The sequence below is a fragment of the Dermacentor andersoni genome, chromosome 6 (genome assembly GCF_023375885.2).
Source record: "Dermacentor andersoni chromosome 6, qqDerAnde1_hic_scaffold, whole genome shotgun sequence".
Lineage (NCBI taxonomy): Eukaryota > Metazoa > Arthropoda > Arachnida > Ixodida > Ixodidae > Dermacentor > Dermacentor andersoni.
The window spans coordinates 149,060,030-149,084,371 of NC_092819.1; the positions used below are offsets into that span (position 1 = coordinate 149,060,030).

The 24,342-nt window shown below is 46.5% G+C and overlaps 1 protein-coding gene across 1 annotated transcript; it reads right to left on the reverse strand.

Annotated features, from left to right (window-relative positions):
• Positions 1-305: 305 nt before the first annotated feature.
• Positions 306-24,020, reverse strand: LOC129382579 (uncharacterized). Its single transcript, XM_055066730.1, has 7 exons — positions 23,936-24,020; positions 22,497-22,606; positions 13,906-13,973; positions 10,035-10,073; positions 6,847-6,933; positions 4,612-4,784; positions 306-534 (listed from the first exon to the last, which is right to left on the reverse strand). The coding sequence occupies exons 3-7, from the start codon at positions 13,951-13,953 to the stop codon at positions 306-308; spliced, it is 576 nt and encodes a 191-aa protein (XP_054922705.1). The 5' UTR covers positions 13,954-13,973; positions 22,497-22,606; positions 23,936-24,020.
• Between the last annotated feature and the right edge of the window lie 322 nt (positions 24,021-24,342).

Consider the following 24,342-nt stretch of genomic DNA (forward strand, 5'->3'; position numbering starts at 1 on the left):
AGCAAAACCTCCCTTGCTCGGCGGTCGAACGCATTCTGCGCACCTCGGGTTGCAAGTCCACTCAGAGGGTGTTCCTCAGTGCTCTGCTGGCCTACGCTGACGACGCCGGCCTTGCAGATCGCCTCTAACCTGATGTCCTTTACGCATCCACTGCGCTCTTGCTGCTGCTGCTGCTCTTTCTCACCTTTAGATAACACATTACAACCCACATTACGCGGTTGAGGTGTCGTCCGCTAAGAGACAGTTACTGCTCTGTTTATCATACAATCTACCACACTCTCTCCCCCCCACCAAAAAAAATGAAGCTAGAATCTCCCTTGGCACGGCCACAACGTTTTTGCTCTCGGATTTATGAGGAACATCACGGCGACGACGATTCCGAAAATGCGCATGGAGTGTCCATATAGTTGCTCTCGCATAACATACTTGCCTGTGACAGCGCTCACGATTACTCCCAGCAGAATTGTAGCGAGCATAGCAAAGAAGCTGGTCCAAAGATAGGACACACGGAACAGGATAAAGGAGTCGTTTGGCCTGCAAAGAAATAGGAAAAGTTAGTTTCTCCTACGCGTAGAATAAGCCTAAATATACAGAATATCCTAATCAGCGTCCCATTGTATTTGTAATTTCTTTTACATCGAATCAATTTTGTTCTATTTGCGCAAAAATTTAGGCCAGCGAGGACTCGAAGTAAAATCAATGGATCCACCTGGCAAGCATCTTACCCGCCAGCACGCTTTCCCTTTCCCCACCTTTCCCTTATGACTTATCTCTCTCTCTCTGTTCACGTAGGAGGCCACAACTCAAGATTGCTTTGCGGTGTGTTTTGCCAAAAATATACATTAATGCACAAAAATGGCCGCAGTATAATTTAGCAAAAATAGACAGAGGCAAGAATAATTTTATGCAGATCCAACGCACATCTTTAAATTTATGTCAATCGAAGCTTTCGCGAAGTGTTTAATGAAATGCCATAAATTCACCCAATTGTGACAAATCTTTTGATTTGCTCGCCCATCGTGGACATGTGTCGTGGTATGGAAACTGTAATTACCGTACAAAACGAAGACGAGGTGTCTGCGGGCCAGGACGCTATTTCTCTAGCTCAACTGTTTTCTCCTCATCTCTGCACACAACTTTGGAGAGCCACCATTGTATGTGGTGTGGATGCAAGTTGACGTCTCCGTGCCTCTGCCAGGGATGGCGACTTCAGCGGCGGCTGCGTCTAGGAAGCGGGCCGGCATCCAGAGCGACTCCAACGGCGATGACACCAGTGTCTGCTCACTCAGCAGTGAGGACTTCTCCGATGACGCCTTCCAGCTTGTGCGGAGCCGCAAGGCGAACGAAGACACACCACCAGAGCATCCCTATCTTCGAGCACTCCAACGGTAGGACCAACTCGGAATGCCGCAGTCAGTGCAATTCTATTTGTACCAGAAGTCGCTACCGACAACCTTAGGCGACTCAACAGACAGTCTGTCCCGGTGTAACTTGAAGCGGTGGCGCCAAATCAGATCACAGACGTTAGACTCAACCCACATGCAAATGTGTTGTCTATTGACGTGACACATCAGATAGCACTGAACACGTTAAGTAAACTTACAGAACTTTGTGGCACAAAGCTCCGCTCATATATCCCCCTGGGTTAGTGTCATCTACGACGTGGACGTCTCCATATCTAGCGCGAACTTTCCGATTCTAGTGAAACCTGCTGTTGATGGTGTCGCCATAATCCATGTGTCTCACCTCGGTGCATCCCGCTGTGTGAAAATATCTTCAAAGGCGAGACTCTCCCTTCAAACGTCAAGCTTGGCCACTTTAGGCACCATGTGCGACCATTTATCCCAAGTCCACTCCAATGCCGCAACTGTTTGAGGCTGGGACCCGTGAGCGCCGCGTGCGAGAACACGAGAGTTTGATCACGCTGTAGAGATCCCCACGCTGCGAACTCCTGTGCAGCCAAAGTTCTCAAATGCACCAATTGTCTTGGGTCCCATGATGCTTCCTCGTAGGACTGCCCCAAAATGAAGAAGGAAGAGCCGGTCTTGAAACAGATGGCAAGAGACCGTTCGTTTCATCGGCAAGCTATTGCGGCTGTTTAAAAGCAACGCTCCCCCCGACAGTGAAACTTCAAAGAACACCAATGCCTCTGTGAAGGGTACGCCCCATCTGGCAACACGTCCTCTTACTGCCCTTAGGCCTGGCGGAATGCAATCTTAATCTGACAACAAGGTCATGGCGACGAAAAATACAACTTGGTCCACACCACTAAAGCCACAGTAAAAACCCGAGCCACAGCGGAAGTCACAACCGAAGCCATAGCCTATGCCACAGCCGGAGCCCAAGCCACGCCAAGTAACACTGCGCACCGCTGTAGAGTACACAACGCGGGATCCTGACAAACTGCCCGGAGAAGACCGGCAAGTGGTTGTGATGCGCCGGTCTCTGATGAATATTCATCGAATGCTCTTGAATAACCTGCACACTCCGTCAGCGCGAAGTGCAATGCAAACGCAGGATGCTCTCAATTCAGCGCTTGCAAGCCTCGAGTAAGCATCATGGCTCACCCGCAGCATTCTATGCGCACTGAAGTCAGAAATGTCGGGGTTTTAACGATATACTGCCACATGCTGCAACGTACTGCTGATGACCACACGCTCCTTGGCCAGTAAGCATCGTGGCTCGCCCGCAGCATTCTATTCGCACTAAAGTCAAAACGACCGGAGTTGAACGATAGACTGCCACATACTGCAACGTACTGCTGATGACCACAGGCTCCTTGGCCAGTAAGCATCATGGCTCGCCCGCAGCATTCTATTCGCACTAAAGTCAAAACGACCGGAGTCGAACATATATATTGCCACATACTGCAACGCACTGCTGACGACACCTGGCTCCTTGGTCTCCCCAGGTGACTTCAACGCGTATCTCCAGCTATGAGGAAGCACCAAGACTAGCTTCAGAGAACAGAATTACGGCAGCCCAATGTATCAATGGGCACTTGCTTGAACTTGACTTATTTCAAGGCGCTTTGCTGCGTGCACACATAGTGTTCACTTTCTCCCGATTTCCTCTTTCTGTTGCCCCTTTTCCCTTCCCCCAGTGTTGGGCAGCAAACCGGACGCTCGTCTGGTTAACCTCCCTGCCTTTCCTCTGTTTGCTATCTCTCTCTCTATGTATATAATTATCAATGTACGGCGATCATACGAATCAGCTGATTATAGTGACGTACGATATGTACCACCCACGTTTTGACCAATCTCTCTTTCTATGTGCCATAGTATGGATATCATAATCATTATCAAAACGCAACAAAGAGCGAGTTGGTGGCACAACATGTACCGGCCGCTTCTTGGGCAATCTGTCGTAATTAGCATATGCCCTAGTATGGAAGTCATCACCATAATCAACACGCGCACACGCTGCTTGGTCAATGCCCCGCCCCGTCTTCATATATGCCATAGTATGGAAATCACCACCATAATCAACACATGCTGATCATCTCAAAGAGCTAGTTTGCATTTTCTGGATATGCATCGGCCATGTTCCCGGTCAATCCACCGTTGTGGATATGTACCGTAGCATGGAAATCTTCATCATAATCAACATGTGGTGACCATCTCAAGGAGCTAGTTGGTGTTGGTGAGAGAGTATCATTCATGCATACGTGCAGAACCGATTGTATCTTTACAGTCACATTTAATTCACATAACTTCACAATTGAAAGACCTTTATGAGCAAAGAGATTTCCAACCGCACTGGTACCGACTGTTGATGAAGTGTATCCTGTTGCTTCCCATTTAGGGAATTGTTTAATGGAATAATTGCATGCACGGTGAAGTGTTAGTTTTGTGATAGTACATGCAGCTGGGGCTGTTTTCGAGACTATGTGAATAACTTACGCACATCAGTCTTATTTTGTAACAAATACCATGTTACAAAGAAAAGGAAAGCCTCTGTGACCTTATGGTTTCAGCTTTCGACTGCTTCGCTAGCGGGCCTAGGTTCGAATCCCGCCGTCAGACGCGCTTGCTTTTTTTTTGTGAGATTGAATCCACTCGGTGAGAACCCAATAATGCGACCGACCGACTCACCGAATGACGAATGCCAAACCATGGGATGGTAGGCAAATAAAGCTTCGCTGTAAAAACTGACTCAAAATAAAGAGCACCACTGCTGATTGGCCCTGCGGGATTGTGCAGTTGGGAGTCGCTAACTACGTGCTGTTCCATTGCGCAACTTTCGTGCTTGGTCATTTGTACGAGGCTTTGGGCAACGCGCCGGCTCTGAGAGCGGCGGCATTCGCGCGTTTATTTCGGAGGCAGCTACAAGCAGTACTTTATCGGACCCAAACAACTTCGAGCGCATCGCGAAGACGTTCGTATGAAGATGACATTCACTGTTACGAGAGTCCACCGTTGTCGCTCTAAAGAAACCTCAAAGGCGTACGAATTGCTGAAGCCAGCTGAATTTTTCCGCCAATGAAATAAAGCTTCTTCGGCTCTCCCCGCTGTAGTTCCTGCGGACTGCTCATGGTCAAGAGTTCACGTGGATTGAGCTCTAAGTATTATATTATTTAATGAAAACGAATTAATCCAAAAATAAACTTACTCTGCGGGTGGAGTAGGGAAAGTAGCGTTTAATGAGGAAGAAATGCCACTGTCGTTGTGGAAGCAGTAGTCCAGGGACGTCTCCATTCTGGGAAGCTCCCTTCCACTCCGTAGTACGCTTGCGATGTGTGACAGTTCGTACGCAACCGTAGCAACTGTCGCCACTCCGGCGCCCTACGCACACGTACAATTTAACGTTTTCTTTCTGATATTAAATGAACGCAATTGTTTTCAAAGTTCATTTGGCTACAGTAAGTTCGACGTCGCTTTCGAGCGGATTTCAACGAGCTCAGAATATGCAGCGGGCAGCTCGGCTTTATGAGGAACGTGCAGTTGTAACTATCAATCGGGCACATTGAAATCTGTTATTTTATTCTACCGTGATCGAGGATACGTATTTAATATTTACTTTCGCACGAAACGTGAGACATAACCACGCGAATTTTTCAAGGTAGACATTAGTGGAGGTATTGAACAGATGAGAAAGCTCATAATCGTCAGAGGTGATACTGCTTCAGCCGCCACAACTCTGGAGACACAAGTTGGCGCCGCAAATTAAAAAAAAAACTAAACAGTTTAAATCGCCTATTCACGTAAAAACACTCTTTTCTGCCAGCTAGAACCCTGTTTCACAGGTGTGCGACTGTGTATGCTGCAAAACACTTGTTTATCGTAGCTGTTTAAAAATAGCTACGATAAACAAAGTCGTTCCTTTGTATAGTAAAAAAGTAAAATTAGAACGCCTGAACACAAGCTGTCAAAGTTTTTCGCCCGAAAAAAGGCGAAACGTCACTGCAGCACAACAACCGTGAAATGGTATTTTAGACACCCGAACTGCAGCAACAAGGGTACGTAAGCTAAAGATGTGCAAACGCCGGGGTTTCCTGCCTCTATTGCTTCAGGGGTTACAAATGGGCCGAATGTCGCTAGTATATATATTTTTCAGAATACAGCTTGAAACTCAAGAGATACCTGACCTTACATATGCGCTTGAAACATACTGAAGCCCCTACATTGTTATCTTTCTCTGGTGACCGCTTTTCACCGGCTATCAAATGTTCAAGGTTATCGCCCAGCTCAAGACCCGCCTTTCCGCATCTGAAGCTTCCGGAATGTTATCGCTGGTTCTATCCGTTGTCTGTTATCACCGAACCGCGTGTAATCTGACTGTATGCGCAACGCGCATTATGTAATACTTTCTGGAAGACACGGGAGCACCGGCGATTAAGCTGAAATTTCGACAAGTCATGCATAAAAGCCGACACACTTGACCCGCAGCTGAGATTACGACGATAGCCGACTGTGCTCGCCGCTGTCGTTGTACTTCGAGTGTCACTTGCGCTTGTGGGCACAGGTTCTCCCGATAAAGAGTTAGTTTCGTCACTCACAGTTTTGCTGCTCTGTTCTTCACCGTCACTACAGCGCGACAATATGTATGCTTGACGTATAGTTCTGCGGAAACCCGCAAGGTGGGGAGATGTAATTAATAAAGGGAAAATCAGACATCCACCCGTTCGTAGCAATTGCTACAGAGGAAACCCATACGGATTCCTCGAAATAAAAGCCTCGCAGTTTAAGAAAAATTCGACCTGGTCCGGGACTCGAACCCAGGACCACTGCCTTTCCGGCGCAGCCGCTCTACCATCTGAGCTAGCCAGGCGGCTAGCAGATGGCGGGTGGATGTCTGATCTTCCCTTTATTAATATGTATGCTTGTGTTTGTGAAATGCCAGGGGGTGACATTACAGACGTATAAAGTGCCGGTTAACTTCCAAGAGCCTCCAAATAACGTATGACTTTCTCTCTCTTTTGTTTAGGGGGGGGGGGTTATTGTATCTGATGCTACAAATAGAATGTCCAAGAATTTTTAATACGAGTTTATCAGATGGCAGTGGATGCCCTGCCCGAATTATGAATAGTTTCAAGATCGCGGAAGTTACACCGTTGAATCTGCATGCCAAAGCGCTACAAACGAACGAACATGATCCATACGTTTCTGGTCTCGTAACACCTGATCGCATCATACGTACGCTCTAAAGGTGGCGCTATAGTGTATTTCCTACGACTTATTCGTCAATGTCCTGCGTAGTAATAAAATGGGCACACTGAGCTCAGCTGTTTCACTATTTCTGTTCATTTTTGATTTCACTGCAAGTACTGCTCAAAATGTTATTCATCACCCTAAGCAAAATGAACGGAATGGATATTTGCGCAGATCATGCTTCTAGTGCACGTACCTTTGCATGAACGAACGGGAATAAGACTCCCAATAGGCATAGACCGACAAAAGGTGCAGTCATGCCATTGTACACCATAAGAAAGGACTGTAAAAAAAAACAAGGAAAATAATTTCGTGATTTGCAGAACGGTTATCACCCTCTCCTCCGAGAAAAGGAGAAAGTGTGTAAAAGTGTAACTAATGATGCATAGGAATGCCGTCAAAGCGCATCGAGAAATCTGGCAGCGCTAAATAAGGAAGCGGCGAAAAATGGGAACCCGTAGTCCGAAGGTTATCTCACGCAATCAGAATGTGTCAAACTAAGACGTGGCGCCGTGAAATGCCTCACTGCACGCCATGCTCACAGCTCTGGACACACCTGATGTTTCTAACTTTAGCTTTTTTTAATCGGTTAATCCTTGTTAACAGAGGAGTTGGCCCTAACACGAAAGTGAAACGTGTATTCTAAGGAGAAGTGGCAGCTTTCTCGCGCATTCGTAAAGTTCATAAGTATGCACATTCTTATCTTATTCCCAGTTTCGCTTCGATGGCAAAGTAGTGACAGCGGTAGCAAGCACGCGAGACATGCACTGTAGCGCAGCGCAAGCAGAACCCAAGAGGCTTTTAGTCGCCGTAAGCACAACCGATGTGAAGTGATTTTTTTTTTTTTTTTTTTTTAGAAAAGGAAACGGAAGATATGAGTGCAGTGCCGTAACTGTCTCTCACAGGAGGACACCTCGACAGCACTGCACGGGGAAGGGGAATGGGGAGAAAAAGGTGAAGGAGAGAAAGACAGGAGGAACGTGGCAAGGGCAAAAAAAAAAAGAAAATTCGAGTGCGGGGCTCAGAGCCGCGCTCTCAAGTGCGTCGCATTGCAGTATTCTAGCAGTGCCGAAAGAGCGTGCTTCACGATAGACGAGTGGGCTACAGGGAATAGCAGCGCGGTCGCCGTATCGCAAGTCAGTCCCAGTCGTCGATAGACTGTACACAAGTCCGTGCGCTCCACACCGAAGACAGGGCAGTGAAGTAGCGAGTGGTCGAGCGTCTCCAAATCGCCGCAGTTGCTGCACGCGGGGCGGCCAGTTCCCTGCAGCCTGTGCGTTCTAGCAGCCGTCTTGTAGCAGCCGACGCGCAGGCGAAGCAGGTGAGCGCGTATGTGGCGAAACTGCGGTGTTCTTAAAGCTCTGGCGGCATTGCGCGCACGTTCACAACGCACGTTCGGCGAGCGGCATCTCTGGGCGGGCGACAAAAAAGCGCGTGACCGGTGGGACCACCATTTTCCTTTCCTCTCCTCATCAACCGCTCCCAGCGATACCCCTCATTCCGCGAGAAATCCCTCCCTCCCCCCTCTGTGTCGTCGTACCGTCCACCGAAACAAAACGGCACGGTGCCGCCATTTCCTAAACATGCCAGGTAATTTGCGTGATGTTGACTGCGGGAGGCTCGTGAAGCTCACCGATTTTCCGTGGAGCTCGCCACAAAACACTTTCGCGTAAAAATTCTATCAGCGGAACCGCAGAACATGGTCGGTTGAACGGGTGTTTAACTCTTACGTTGCGTTGAAGTGTAGGCGCGAGCCTACTGTTGACTCATGCATACACTGTCAGGCCAGTAATAATTCTTGATCAGCACTCATGAAGGTTTGCTGAGCATCTCCTGCACCGGTTTTGTCGAGCAGACCTTTTTACTCTATGCTGTCATAAGTACACAATCACCGTGTATTGAATACGAGCTACGAACTTAATTTCAGCAGCAAAAACATAAAAACAGACGAGAACTTGCCGCATGTATACAGGAAGCCACACTTTCGCCCGACCTGGCGAAGCATAGATTGCAGTACCAAATTATTAGACAGCGATACAAAGCAAGGTTAGTCATTTTATCAGCTTCCTAAGCTTCTGTAATCATTTGCTCATTAACTAGATTAACAAGCACGTTGTCACGCGCGCACGCGCAAACAGGAACACATCTCAATCGATGACAGTGGACTGTCGCTGTCAGAACGCTGGCGTGTTGAAATTGCTGGCCCTAGCAGCGGTGATTGATTGCTGGCCCTAGCAGCGGTGAGCGTCTCCCCTTCCTGCCGCCTGTCGGTTGAGCGAACTAGGCGTGCGAGAACACAACTCACACGAAGCCATCAGCTATCTACGGTCGGCTAGCCGTCGAACCAAGCGCAGATTGCCCCCAAGACAGGACGCGCACAACCACCGTTGCCTGCCGCAGCTGGAGTAGCAGAGGGGATGGGCACTAACCTACCCCTTTTCCCCCTTCCGAGTGCGCACATCTCCCCGCTTCCATGCTTGCACGCATGAGAACACGGCGCACACCCGCCCCGGCTTCGTTCCTTGCGCGCGCAAGAAGACGACCGCTCATGAAGTGGCCATCTTGGCTCACCCTCGCAAGCTTTCGCTCGCACCTACACCACACAGCGCGTCGCCGCGATGATTCGCACTTGCACTTCATACGGAACATTACGACGACGCCTATGGCGAAGACGACTGCAGAAATTTTCCTAGAGTGTCCATGTAATTGCCCATAAAAGGAAAGGGCCAGCCGACGTGGAGCGCGGCATATATACAGAGCATATATAAGGACAGATAAGGTTTTATTGCGATAGCAACTATATGGACACTCCAACCACATTCCTGCCGTCGCCGACAGCGTGGGCGTCGACGTCGCCGTGAGGTTCTGTATAAAGTACATTGCCACTCGCCCTACGCTGTATGTGTGAGTGAAAGCGTGCGAGGGGAGCCGACAACCGCAGCTCAATCTCGCCCTTGCGAAAGGGACGAAGGCGAGGAGGAAGCGTGACTTCTCTCGCGGTGCGTTCTTCTCTCACCCTATGTTGCGAGGCGCTGGGGGGAGTGGAGGGAGAGGCTGCTGCTGCTGCTGCTGCTGCTGCTGCTGCTGCCGCCGCCGCCGCCGCCGCCGCCGCCGCTCCTGCTGCTGCTGCTGCTGCTGCGGCGGCGGCGGCGGCGTTTCTTCACGCCAGCGTTTTGACAGCCAGTGTCCGCATTCATCGAGTGTGAAGTGTTTGCTTTGTGCGGTGTCACCATGTTTATTAATTTAGTTAGCAAGCGAAAGTTTACATGTTGATACGACAGATTAAGGTACTATCCTTATTTCGTACGGCTGTCTGCTAATTTGCTATCGCAATCGATGTTTCGACTTTCGGGCGAAACAGCGTCTTTTCTAAAAACATCTTACCTTGTAAATCTGAACTGATGGTACATCACTGGAATTTCTCTGAAAGCAGGCAATGTTTAAAGAGAAGACATCGTTAGAAAAAAAAAAGATTAAATAAGACTTTGTTCTAAAGAAATTTGAAGCGATAAAGAAGCAAAGTTTGAAATCCTGTTAGACGTCTATTTTTTTTTTTTTTTTTTTTTTGCTGGTATCCAGAAAACATATAGTATAGACAGGATCTGACTCCCTCTTTTAATCAGTGAGCCACATGTTCCTCATCGTTAACTAATTATGACGAAAGACTTGAACAGGCGCTCAGCTTTTCTTAAAGGCTCATGGCGACATCCGTTGACGCTTCTTTTTCTCCGTGTTTTGTTTGAGCCACATGTACCTTAGTTTAATCACCACGTACGGGGTCAACACGCCTGTGAGCCCAATGAACGCTATCTATTCAGCCCTATATTTATTGAAGGCACCAGGACACGATGGCATCACGTACTCTGCGCTTGCAAACCTTGGTCAAGAGGCCAGAGATGCCCTTCTTGGCCTATACAACGCATCTTGGCGTGACGGCCAGGTCCCTACAACGTGGAAATCCAGTCGGCTTGTTCCACTCCTCAAGGCTGGCAAATCTCCGTTGGAATTGTCATCTTACCGTCCAATAGCACTGGCCAGCTGTGTCGGCAAGGTAATGGAGCGAATGATCCTTACACGGTTAGAATGGTACTTGGAATATTACAACGTCTATCCAGAGGTAATGGCTGGTTTTCGACGTGGCCGCTCGTCAATAGACAGCGTTATCGACCTGGTAACATACGTACAACACCAGAAACATCTGAAACGAATCACTGCGGCCCTATTCCTTGATGTTAAAGGTGCCTACGACAATGTAGATCATCATGCAATTCAGGACGCCTTAGAAGCTGTAGGGATTGGTGGACGCACCTTTCGCTGGATATGCAACTATTTGAATGGAAGATCTTTCTTTATTTTGACTGAAGACGGACCAACGCCACCTAGGTATACCAGTCGTGGCGTACCGCAAGGCGGAGTTCTCAGCCCTACCCTTTTCAACCTGGTGCTCGTTGGTCTCGCTGATTCGTTGCCGCAAACCGTTCAGCTCTCCGTATATGCAGACGACATTTGCATATGGGCTTCAGGCGTGACACGTGTACAAGTCCGCGCACGACTTCAGAAAGCCTCAACGGCTGTGGCAACATACCTAAGAAGACAAGGCCTGGAGCTTTCCGCTGAGAAATGTGCAGTCGTTGCTTTTACTCGCAAATCGATGGTCCCGTATTCTTTGCGGATAAATGACAAAATTATACGATATAGACGAACGCACCGATTTCTTGGCGTCATCATTGATAGAGACTTGTCTTGGAGCCCTCACATCTCGTACATGACGAAGCGTTTGGCCGCCATTGTGGACCTTCTTGCGTTTCTCGGCGGGAAGTCCTGGGGCGCAACAGTACCGTCAATGTTGCAACTATATAAAGCACTGTTTTTGGGCTTCCTGCGGTACAGCTTACCTGTACTAGGAAATACTTGCACTACGAATATTCGCAAACTCGAGAGCGTGCAAGCCCAAGCACTCAGGACTTGTCTCGGTCTTCCTAAAACTACGTCATCGATTGCGACAGTAGCCATAGCCAGAGACGCTCCTTTGACAGTCTACATTGATACAGATGTCCTGAGAGCGCACATCCGACACCTGACTCGGATTCCCTCACACCATCTTGCTTGCTTGCCAGAAAAAAGGCCACTTTCAACTTTTTCCAAAACTATTCTAAGACATCAGTCGTACTTGCCATCTGAATTTACGCCCGCTACACGATTGTCAGATCCATTGTGGTGTCTGCACCGGCCTCAAGTGCAACTGACAATTCCAGGAATCAGAAAGAAAGCTGGAGCGCCATTGCAAGCTTTAAAACAAGCAACTTTGGAGCACATTCACCACGTGCACAGATTCCGGCAACATGTATACACAGATGGTTCAGTAAAACTCAACAGCTCTGCTGCTGCAGTCATCATCCCGGCACAATCTGAGGAAATCAAATTAAGAACTTCACGTGTGACCACATCGACGGGTGCAGAACTCACGGCGCTCCGTGCTGCACTTGATTTCATTAAGCAGCAGCCACCGCAACAATGGACAGTCTTTAGTGACTCCAAGGCAGCCCTTCAGTGCATACGAAGCCCAATGCGCCATGGACCCAATGAACAACTGGCCTCAGAAATTCGACACATATATCATCAAAGCTATGACAAGGGACATAACATAATCTTTCAGTGGCTTCCAGGACATTGTAACATCAGCGGGAATGACCACGCCGACGAAGCCGCCCGATCTGCACATCAAAGTGGTCAACGAGTATTCATTCCGCTTTCGCGAACAGACGCTGCGGCTGAGCTGCGATTGATGTCCCATGAGTGTACTTTGCCCTTGTGGGACTCAAATGTTTTCACCATGTGTCGGTTGCGTTCGTTGTCTCCGGACATACGGATGCACCTCCCACCTGGATTACCACGACGTGAACAAACCATGCTCTACCGTCTGTGGCTAGGCGTTGCCTTTACCAACTCATATGCTTTCCTCATAGGAATGGTCAACAGCCCCACGTGCGACACATGTAACATCGACGAGACGCTCGCACACATTATATGTGTCTGCCCGCGATACAGTGCTGAGAGACAAGTGATGTGCAGAGTACTGGACCAGTTGGACAATCGCCCACTTTCAGAACTAAAAGCTTTAGGCCAATGCTCCCAAAGAACATCCGCGTTGAAGGCCTTACTCGCGCTATTAAGGTTCTTGCGGTCTACGGGGCTTCACGACAGACTCTAAGAATGCCGCCCCCTACCGCTCTGTAGTGTACGCGCTTTGTTCGTGCTTGTCTCCCTTTCTTTCTATCTCCCCCTTCCACTCTGTTTCTCTTTTTATCCCCCTTAACCCTTCCCCCTGCGTAGGGTAGCCAACCGGAACTACCTCTGGTTAACCTCCCTGCCTTTCTCTGCATTATTCTCTCTCTCTCTCTCTTAAAGGCAAATATTAAGTCCAGCTAAAATGATAGTTTAGTGCTGGAGAATCTCTAAGGCGTAAATATTATCCCGAACAGAGCCTTATAATCGGGAAATTGAGGTAAATACAGAACATGATTGGAGACTTCCCCGGCCCATTCAAATACTTGCCCGATGACGAAGGCACACCTCAGTGAAGTACTGTCGATAGTACTCAACCACTCACTGCAAAAAAAAAATTCCTGTATTGTATTATGAGACGAAATAGAATGCTACTTCTCCGCTTCTATTTCATTTTTAGAAGAAAAGGACTCATTGAAATAACCCTTGACAAGAACCCTCGAAATTACCCTCGAAAGGTATCGTTTTCGTTCGACTCCTCGCCGCCCACGCTTTCGCATTTCAGTAATTATCGCGTACTGCTGCGCTAGTTTTGCTGGCTCGCGAAACTCGCGCAAACTGCAAGTAGCAGAGAATTCAACTTCCCTGTGATGTCGCGGGATGCGCGAGCAGTCTAGAACACTGGACCAAAAAGCAGCATCAGCGGCGAATTCACCTATTCACTCTTGGCTCGGTACTGCCGTCCGACGGGCGCCGTTTTACTCAACGACGGCAGCAAAGGGTGGCGATGGCGTATGCTATGTCACCACTCCCCTAGTTGGGTGACGGGAGATTTGAATCACGACAAAGGTATTCGGACCCTTCAGATGCAAGTTTCTCGTAAACTAAGTCTTTTGTTGGCACGAAACAAGCGTTGCGAGATTTCTGTAATCGTATTTAAACAGTCCACGTCGACTTAGTATTTGCCTTTCGTGTCCCTTTAAGCACAATTCCACAGCTTAAGTATGCAAGAGTGACATCCTTTCCTCACCTCTGTCATAGAGCCCATGTGCGCACAGAGTATACTGTACACTGTCATTGAAATCCCCAATGCCAGCGCTGAAAATGCAAAAGAACGTTACACTCCCGTTCGGTTGCAGCATTGGCTCCTCTGGACAGGAGTCTCCATTTTTCTCGCTTGTGCACCTACTCTGGGCGCTCTTGCGGCAGCGAGAATAAGTGTCCATAGGTGTACACACCAATCTAGCAGCTGCAAGAAGACTACCCAGTCCTTCATAAGACTCCTCTTAAAACTAAAACGTGCGATTACCAAAGCCGGCTTTATAAAGGCACCGTTTCTTACGGACGCACTTATTGTATAAAGAGGCAAAATGTACCATTAAGTGATTCCATATATATATAGGGAATCACTTAATGGGCCCTTTTGCCGCTTTACACAATAATATACAATATATATATATATATATATACATATACATATATATATATCATATATCATACTATATCATACTATCTTGTAAAGTACTGTGTCACTGACTTGAAAATCAAATAGCGGGAACAGTAACCTTGTTCTTATTGTAGTAGGCAAGCGAGTTCTTAAGCGCAGTTTTCCTTGATTTTTCACCAGTTTCACCTCGTTGCTTCAAATGGCCGGATGAGATGAATTCCGTACATCAGGTAGGAAATTGCTTAGCTAACGACTTCGTGAGCAGTTCTGGTGTATCCATTGATGACATCTGAGAGCAGCGTAGTCCAAGGCTTCAGTGATTCATCATTGATGTTGCACTCAAGTCTGGTGACTATGATTTAATTTGTGCGCTCATTCATACCGTTCCATTGTGGATGATGAGATGATACCAAGTACCTAAATTTTCTTGCTGTGAACCCTCTTCTACTATCTGAATGGAACTTCTGTAGTTTCCCGGCAGCAAAAAAAGTTATTTTTAAGCACAAAATGTGGGTGTTGCTGTTTTCACTTTTGTGAGCAAACGCCCATGCATAGAGAGGGCATGGTCAATAACCACGTGGAGGAATATTTATGTGGACCGTATCCAAAAAATATCAACCAACACTATCCATTGCAAGGAGTTCAAAGGCTCTTCATGTGGAGAGAGTGAAACAAGTCATCTGTGTTTTTTTGGTATTCTTTCATTTCTGGCATGAGTAACAATGTCAAGTGTTGCTGGAAACGTTGGTTATTAGGCCAATAATGTCACGGAGACAGGAGCGATAATGTCTTCTTCATGCCGACATGCCCTAAATGTTGAAGAGCGTTCTTAGGAATGGTTGGGTGCAATCTATTTTTCCCTAATCATTTATTTTTGACGATGACTATGTCGTTTTCTAGCGAGTACTTTCATTTGGAGCTCTGGTTGTTTTGTTCCTCAAGTTCGGCGGGTAGCCCTAGAGAGTGCATCAGCTTCAACGTCGCTTATGCTCTTCTGGTGTTTGAGGTTCGCCTTGTGCATTGACAGCTTGAACAACCACCTCCAGACACGACTTTGAGAATTATTTCATTCTTCAGCCACTGGAACGCAGAATGACCCGCTGCGACAGTGAACGGCTTCCCATGAAGATAACAATGCCGTTTGTTGATTGCATCCACGATCGCAACATACTCTTATTCTGTGACTACATAAGTAACCTCATGGTTTAGTAGCTTACGGGAATAATAGACAACGGGACCTTCACTGTCTTTGTCACCTGACTACTTCAGCATGACGCCAATCCCTTCACCATATGCATGGCGTTAAACGGAGTAATCACTTTTATATATAAGGAAATTTTTTTAAAGGGAACCTTTCTGAATTTTTAAAAAATGCCTGCGACACATACCATAATTCTTATCCGAGAACTGGATTATTCGATGAGGCAGTCATTACTACCACAAGAAATCGAAACCCATATTTAACTAAGAAACGAAAGCTGAATCATTCAATTCTGATTATTTACTTTATGGCACATATTGCAAATTACGAATTGTAGCCATTGAGTTTACAAGACATATCCACTTGAAATGAATTTCCAGAATGACCCCCATTTCCAGATATTATATGACAAGTGTCTGACGAAACAGATGGCTTTTTCAGTTACCTTTGCGCTTCAATGCCTAAAGAAGCGTTTTGTTAAAAAACAAAATGGGTTAACAAAAGCGCATTCTCACGACAACATTGATGGCGAGTATCTACAAGCTGCTGTCATTCTGGAAATTCCTTCCAAGTGTATATGCTTTGCAATCTCACCGGCTGCGATTCGTAAATTGCCATATGTACCGTAATGTAAATAATCAGGAAGTCAAGTAGTGTATGTTTTTGAATAAGTGAAATCTGTGTTGCGATTTCTCGTGCGAGTAATGTCCGTAATAATTGTAAGTAATAATTCAGCTCAAGGGCTAGAGTTATCTTATTTGCAACAGGCAATTTATAAAAATTCCGTAAGGCTTACAAAATGATCCTCCCATGTAATGTACGGTCTTGAAGCGTCATATATGAGAAGCATTCGTTTTTCAGTTATGTGCTTCTTGAGTTTAAGAAAGGTTCGTTTCTTATGCTTCTGTGCACGTCCATGTAGTGTCCTTGCGGAGCACTTTTGTAAGAGAACGAGCGATTTCACTCGCATAAGGAGTGTACTGGCGGTAAGTGTTTATGGTACCGAGAAAGATATCGAGGTCTTTCTGTTGTTTGCGTGTTGGGAAAGCGAGTATGGCAACAACGTTGTTTTCCTCAGGTGTCACAGTTCGTTGTAAAATTTGTGTCTCCAATACTCGATGCCGGACTTTGCAAAGTGGCGCTGTTCGCGTTTCAGTTTGATATTCTCGGCATTTAAAACATTCAGCAGTCCGTCGAGGTGTGGCAGATGCTCGTAAAACATCGATGAGTATAATGCAACGTCGTCAAAGTATTTGACTTCATTAGTAGGCTGATGCTTAGCTATTATTTACTTCATAGCTCTTTCAAATGTAGCAGAAGCGTTCTTTAACCCGACTGTCAACACCAGTAGTTCATAATAGACGTTAGTAGGGATTAGTGCGGTTTTCTTAATGCCATCAGGACGCATTCGGACATGTCAGCATCCCAACCTTACATCCAACTGACCAAAAATCTTTGTATTTCCCAAGTGGTCATGAGCATCAACACTACATGGAATAAGTTGGTAATCAGGCACCGTTGCGGATTTCAGCTTGCGGATGGTCAATACATAAACGAGTACGTCCTTCACCTTTGTTTTTCGCTAGAATAACAAGGTGGCGTAAAGGGGACAACAAAGGGCCCACGACGCCTTGTTTATCAAGGGCGTCAAATTGTTTGCCGATTTCTAATTTTTCAAGTTGCGAACATCGGTATGCATGGCGCTCGATAGATTGCAATAGCATTGGTAAGTGCGATCATTTGTTGTTCAAAAGACATGCATTCAACATCCGCTCGGATTTCAAGAAGATATCTTCATATTTACGTACAACACATTCGAAGCAATGACGAGCCACTCTGTAAACCGGTGTTCACGCTCTTTCCAACAAAGTCGTCGACACTGGTTCCTCGCTCTCTGTGACGGTCAGCTTGTCAGGGTCATGAAAGTCGCCTTCCCTGTGTTAGCGCTGCCACGGAGGACGGCGGCTGTTGTCGCTTCGAACTGACCTTCTTTCTTTGCGCGTCACAGTCGGTGTCGAGACCCGTCGCCGTCTAGGCAGGTGAAGATGAAGAGGCTACCTCGTGGGAAGCAACCAAAGAGTCGTGACGCACAGTCGTTTTGGGACTGTTGTGCCACACAGCTTTGCGTAAGCATTCATCGTGCTTACTTGGGCTTTCCCGCACGCTGCTGGTACATGCAAGATGGGTGAAGGACCCAGCACTAATGATTCGAAAGTGCCTTGCTCTACGTGAAACGAGGAATGGTCACCAACCTCTAAGTCTTCTCCTATGACACGAAAGGATGCGACCTGCGTGATGGCAGCACGCGCCCCGCTTCGTTCTCCATGGCAATAGGCTGGCGAGGGTATTCATGGCCCAACCGGCCCATTGTTAGAAGAGAAACGTCAACATTCGACCCGTCGGTCTGGTGCGCTCTTAGCGCTCCTTGTGCGCTGACTTCTGCTATATCTGCACATACGTTATAAAGCTTTTCATCTCCTCTTTGTATGCCCCAAGAAACCGTCGCTCGCTCTCGTCCCCGAAGTCCCAACTATGGATGGCAGCTATGGAATTGAACCAATATCAACACGACGCAACAACGCGAACGTCTTCTGCCGGATCTTTGCACTGCGGCATGCTGAGCGGAGGTTTCGGCGTAGCCATGACAGGTTAATGAGGTTGGTATTGTCTGATTGCGTAATGTCCGAAGCAAGAGATGTGCCATGGCTGAGACGCCGTACATTTATTAGAAAGCACGCGTACGTGTTTTTCAACACTTCCTCCAGCAATTGCGTTCTTCAGCCGGCATACTTATACATGTATATATATATATATATATATATATATATATATATATATATATATATATATGCGGAGAGAGGGAGGGAGATAGAGAGAGAGAGAGAAGAAAGAGAGAAACGGGACAGAGAGAGAGAAGACCGCATATATATATATATATAGATATATATATATATACATATATATTGCAGCAACCGTAGCATAAGTGACTGGTGTAGTCGCGACATCCTGCTGGTGAACAGCCGGCAGCGCTTCCGCGACCTCTTCATGGATCCCGTTACGGAGATGAGACGGCAAAGTGCTGGCAGACTCCTGAGTGACGGACACCAGAGATAGCTGTCGTGCGACTTCTTCGCGGAAGAAATCCTTGATTTGCGTTATCAGGGATGCTTGTTCTGGGCCGGTGGTAAGGCTGCAGAGTGATGCCGCATTTGGTGTGGGATGTCGCCTTGTCAGAGCTCGCTGCTTACGCAATTCATCATAGCTCTGGCACAAGCTGATGACGTCGGCAACAGTGCGCGGGTCCTTGGCCAGAAGCATTTGGAACACGTCATCGTCGATTCCCTTCATGACGTGCTTGATTTTTTCCGCTTCCGTCATGGCAGCGTTCACGCGCCTGCACAAATCGAGAACGTCTTCTATATAGCTGGTGTGGTGAATGTCTCACCCGTGTCCTGTGCGCGTGTACGCAAACGCTGCTCGGCTCGGAGTTTCCTGACGGCGGGTCGGTCAAATACTTCTGTAATCGACGTCTTGAGCGCCGACCACGTTCGGATATCCCTTTCATGCTTTCTGAAATAGAGACTGGCCACGCCCGCGAGGTAGAATGATCCGTAAGCCAGCTTGTCCGAGTCATTCCATTTGTTGTGAACGCTCACCCATTCGTAGCACGACAGCCACTCTTCAACGTCGTTGTCGTCGGTTCCGCTGAAGATGGGAGGCTCCCGCTGGCGAACGGTGCCAGCGCAAGGGACGGGTGGCGATGGAAGAGTCTGCTGGTCGGCGTCCAGCATGGCAGAGGGCAGCGTCCGAGAACGGAGTTCCAGGATGGTAGAGTGGAACGTTACCCAGCACCTCCACCACTTATAAAGGAGGTTTATTGGGGTTCGTAGCGACCGCCGGTTCTACGATGCACCGAGCACAGTCCCCGAGCTCGAGCCTCTGCTGCGCGCTTGATGCTGCCGATGCTGCTGACTGCGCGCACGTTCGTCATCTTCCTTACAATATATATATATATATATATATATATATATATACATCAGCAGCAGCCTTGCTACGCCCACTGCGCCAACTACCCCTGTCATGTGCTAATTGTGGCCATGTTGTCCCTGCAAACTTCTTAATTTCATCCGTCCGCCTAACTTAATGCCGCCCTCTGCTACGCTTCTCTTCTTTTGGAATCCAGTCCGTAACCCTCAATGACCGTCGGTTATCTACCCTCTTCATTACATGCCCTGCCCATGCCCATTTCTTTCTCTTGATTTCAACTAAGATGTCATTACCTCGCGTTTGTTCCCTCACCCAATCTGCTCTCTTCTTATCCCTTAACGTTACACCCATCATTCATCTTTCCATAGCTCGTTGCGTCGTCCTCAATTTAAGTAGAACCCTTTTCGGAAGCCTCCAGGTTTCTGCCCCGTACGTCAGTACTGGTAAGACACAGCTGTTATATACTTTTCCCTTGAGGAATAATGGCAGCCTGCTGTTCATGATCTGAGAATGCCTGCCAAACGCACCCCAGCCCATTCTTATTCTGCTGATTATTTCAGTCGCATGATCCCGATCCGCAGTCAATACCTGTCCTAAGTAGATGTATTCCCTTACCACTTCCAGTGCCTCACTACCTATCGTAAACTGCTGTTCTCTTCCGAGACTGTTAAACATTACCTTAGTTTTCTGTAGATTAATTTTTAGACCCACCCTTCGGCTTTGCCTCTCCAGGTCAGTGAGCATGCATTCCAGTTGGTCCCCTGAGTTACTAAGCAAGGCAATATCATCAGCGAATCGCAAGTTACTAAGGTATTCTCCATTAACCCTTATCCCCAATTCTTCCCAATCCAGGTCTCTGAATACCTCCCGTAAACACGCTGTGAATAGCATTGGAGAGATCGTATCTCCCTGCCTGACGCCTTTCTTAATTGGAATTTTGTTGCTTTCTTTATGGAGGACTACGGTGGCTGTGGAGCCGCTATAGATAGCTTCCAGTATTTTTACATACGGCTCGTCTACACCCTCATTACGCAATGCCTCCATGACTGTTGAGGTTTCGACTGAATCAAACGCTTTCTCGTAATCAATGAAAGCTATGTATAAGGGTTGGTTATAGTCCGCACATTTCTCTATCACCTGATTGATAGTGTGAATATGGTGTATTGTTGAGTAGCCTTTACGGAATCCTGCCTGGTCCTTTGGTTGACACAAGTCTAAGGTGTTCCTGATTATATTTGCGATTACCTTAGTAAATACTTTGTAGGCAACGGACAGTAAGCTGATCGGTCTATAATTTTTCAAGTCTTTGGCGTCCCCTTTCTTATGGATTAAGATTATGTTGGCGTTCTTCCAAGATTGCGGTACGCTCGAGGTCATGAGGCATTGCGTATATAGGGTGGCCAGTTTTTCTAGAACAATCTGCCCACCATCCTTCAACAAATCTGCCGTTACCTGATCCTTCCCAGCTGTCTTACCCTTTTGCATAGCTGCCAAGGTTTTCTTTACTTCTTCCGGCGTTACTTGTGGAATGTCAAATTCCTCTAGACTATTCCCTCTTCCATTATCGTCGTGGGTGCCACTGGTACTGTATAAATCTCTATAAAACTCCTCAGCCACTTGAACTATCTTATCCATATTAGTAATGATATAGTAACGATATAGCAATATAATAATGCATACATCTGATTCTTGCCTATTCATAGTTTCTTCTTCACTGCTTTTAGGCTTCCTCCGTTCCTGGGAGCATGCTCAATTCTTTCCATATTATACTTCCTTATTTCAGCTATCTTACTTGTGTTGATTAACTTGTAAAGTTCTCCCAGTTTTATTCTAGCTGTACGGTTAAAAGATTTCATACATTGGCGTTTCCTAATCAGATCTTTCGTCTCCTGCGATAGCTTACCGGTGTCCTGTCTAACGAACTTACCAACGACTTCTATTGCGCACTCCTTAATGATGCCCATAAGATTGTCGTTCATTGCTTCAACACTAAGGTCCTTTTCCTGAGTTAAAGCCGAATACCTGTTCTGTAGCTTGATCCGGAATTCCGATATTTGCCCTCTTACCGTTAACTCATTGATCGGCTTCTTATGTACCAGTTTCTTCCGTTCCCTCCTCAAGCCTAGGCTAGTTCGAGATCTTACCATCGTATTGTCACCGCAGCGCACCTCTCCGAGCATGTCCACATCTTGTATGATGCCAGGGTTAGCGCGGAGTATAAGGTCTATTTCATTTTTAGTCTCGCCATTCGGGCTCCTCCACGTCCATTTTCAGTTATCCCGCTTGTGGAAGAAGGTATTCATTATCCGCAAATTATTCCGTTCTGCAAACTCTACTAATAACTCTCTCCTGCTATTCCTAGAAACTATGCCATATTTCCCCACTGACTTGTCTCCAGCCTGCTTCTTTCCTACCTTGGCATTGAAGTCGCCCATCAGTATAGTGTATTTTGTTTTCACTCTACTCATCGCCGATTCCACGTCTTCATTGAAGCTTCCACATGGTAGTCAGAATGTAGGCGCGTAGGCCTGTACGACCTTCAATTTGTACCTCTTATTAAGTCTCACAACAAGACTTGCCACCCTCTTGTTAGTGCACGCTGGTAGCAAAACCTGTCAGATGATGCACACATTTTGTCAGTGCCAATGCAGTAGCCATACCGCAATGGCCTTAATGTGGCCTGTGAGAACATTCAGTTTGTTACTCTGTCACTAAACATATTCTTTCGCGTCATGAACTCTACCCTGCCATCACATAATTTTCCACGCTGCCAGCGCATAATTTGTTTCACCAAATTCAGTTACGTCAATTTGTACTGTACGTTGGGTAAGCGTGTTTTTTTTACCACTAGCATGCTATGCGTGGCTGAAAATGTAGGCATTGAGACGAGAAAGTTCTGCTGCTATTCCTTTCTCAAACTTTGAATTCAAGTGAGCGATGTTTCAATGGTAACAAAAATCTTGACTACTAGAACCTTGCATCTTACCTGTGCTGCGCGTAATCCATCGCACATGTTTTTCAGCGTTCTTGTACCGATGGACAATCACATCTACGTAAAGAATAGCAGCTTGGGAGTTCACTGTAGACGACACTGTGCTGAAAAAAACAGCAGTCGCCGAATGTGCAAATCTTTTTGTTCATAAGAGCTTCTCTTTTTTTCCACTGGCCAGTGTCCTTCTCTAATAACATATACAAGATCACGAATTGCTGAAACCTGCTCTTATGAGCTGTTCTAGCATAAGATTTTTTTTTTTTTTTGATACGGGCTTTGACATTACCAGCTGAACTGCATATTCCAATACCAAAGCAAATCTAAACGATCTTCTGTAAGTTTTTGAAGAAAAAGCTCATCAAAAAGTTTGTTAAAGTACTCGCCAAACGAATTAGATGAAGCTGTAACGCAGAAGACAAGAGCGGCGAGCGCATTCCCTGTACTGAAAGCTAAATTAATTGAACAAATGAACATAAGACGCATCCTTGTTTCAGAACCTAGGAAAGACGACAGGGGATAGTCTCTTCTCGATCCATCAACGATTGGACCTTCAAACTTTCGTTACCTGTCATTTCGTTTTTAGCAGTTCTTTAACGTGCGAATATGTCTGCTTCAGAAAAACGTCCGCTTTTCACTACACCAATCTCTTGTACCTCGCTCTGTAGTTACCTCAGCACCTCTATTTGAGCACTGCCTTGACCGACAAACACGCGATGCTTTGATTTATTTTCCTACATAAGTGACCTGCTTTTCACTGCCATGGCCGCGCCTTCCTAACATGCGCCTTAATATCTCGCACGTACTTTCATATGTTCCAGGTTATTGGAGGGACTGCTTAATTTTCGTCGTTTGTCTGGGTACTTAAGGGTTAGTGTGCCGTCGGCCTCCCACGCCAATTCTTTCTATTTTGTTGGGAGCGAGTCATATACAGACAAATTTCTCTTATTTTATTTCATGGCCTCCATATCGCGTTTAGTGTAATTGTCGAATTTCTACCGTGCGGTTTTGCGATTTAAAAAGGCACCCACAGTGACAGCCCACTGATGTCTTTGTCTACGGCGTGTCTATATAAGACTAATTGACTCTCGCACAAAGTCAAGGCATTGACACGGAGCCAAATATTGAATTAATTTGTATTTGTGCTATATCTTATCTTTACTTTGGCGTACCGACACTTCTCTAAATTTACGCAATATTTTTCTCCCCTGCTTTCACTGCGAGCTTGTCGCGTGCCACAATTTCTGTCTTAATCATGCATCACCTAAGAGAAACTACTCCGCATTGCCTCATGTTTCAAAAAAGCGCTCTGCTGAAAAAAATTCCTGCCTTAATTTCTTTTTATTCTGATAATACTAGCGTAATACTCATCAAGACCTACATTAAGACATATATCACATTGTCTTAGTTCGTTATTACTAAAACATTTGTGCTACCTTGTTGCAGCGCTCACGACTCCAGCGAGAAAGAGGCCCGAAAGCCCGGGCACATTGATGAGGTACGTTTTAACGTAGTATGGCAAGACCTGGAAAGGGAAGTTTTCTTTACCATATTTATACCATACCGATCGGAAGTCACGGCAACAGAGAAAACTTAAAGGTGAAGCAGATAAATGTAATAAATAGAAGTGTTTTTCACCTTTAGCCAAGCTCACATAGCGAACTCGAAATCATACATATTGTTTCTACCATCGCTGTGCTGTGTTGCCTTCAAAAGCTTAAGGTCGAAAACACCTATATAAGGTCGCCTAATGCAGATTATACATTCTGAAGAAACATATAATATTAGTTTCATTAACAAGCAACGATTCATACAAATATACACAGGTCATCTATGTATATAT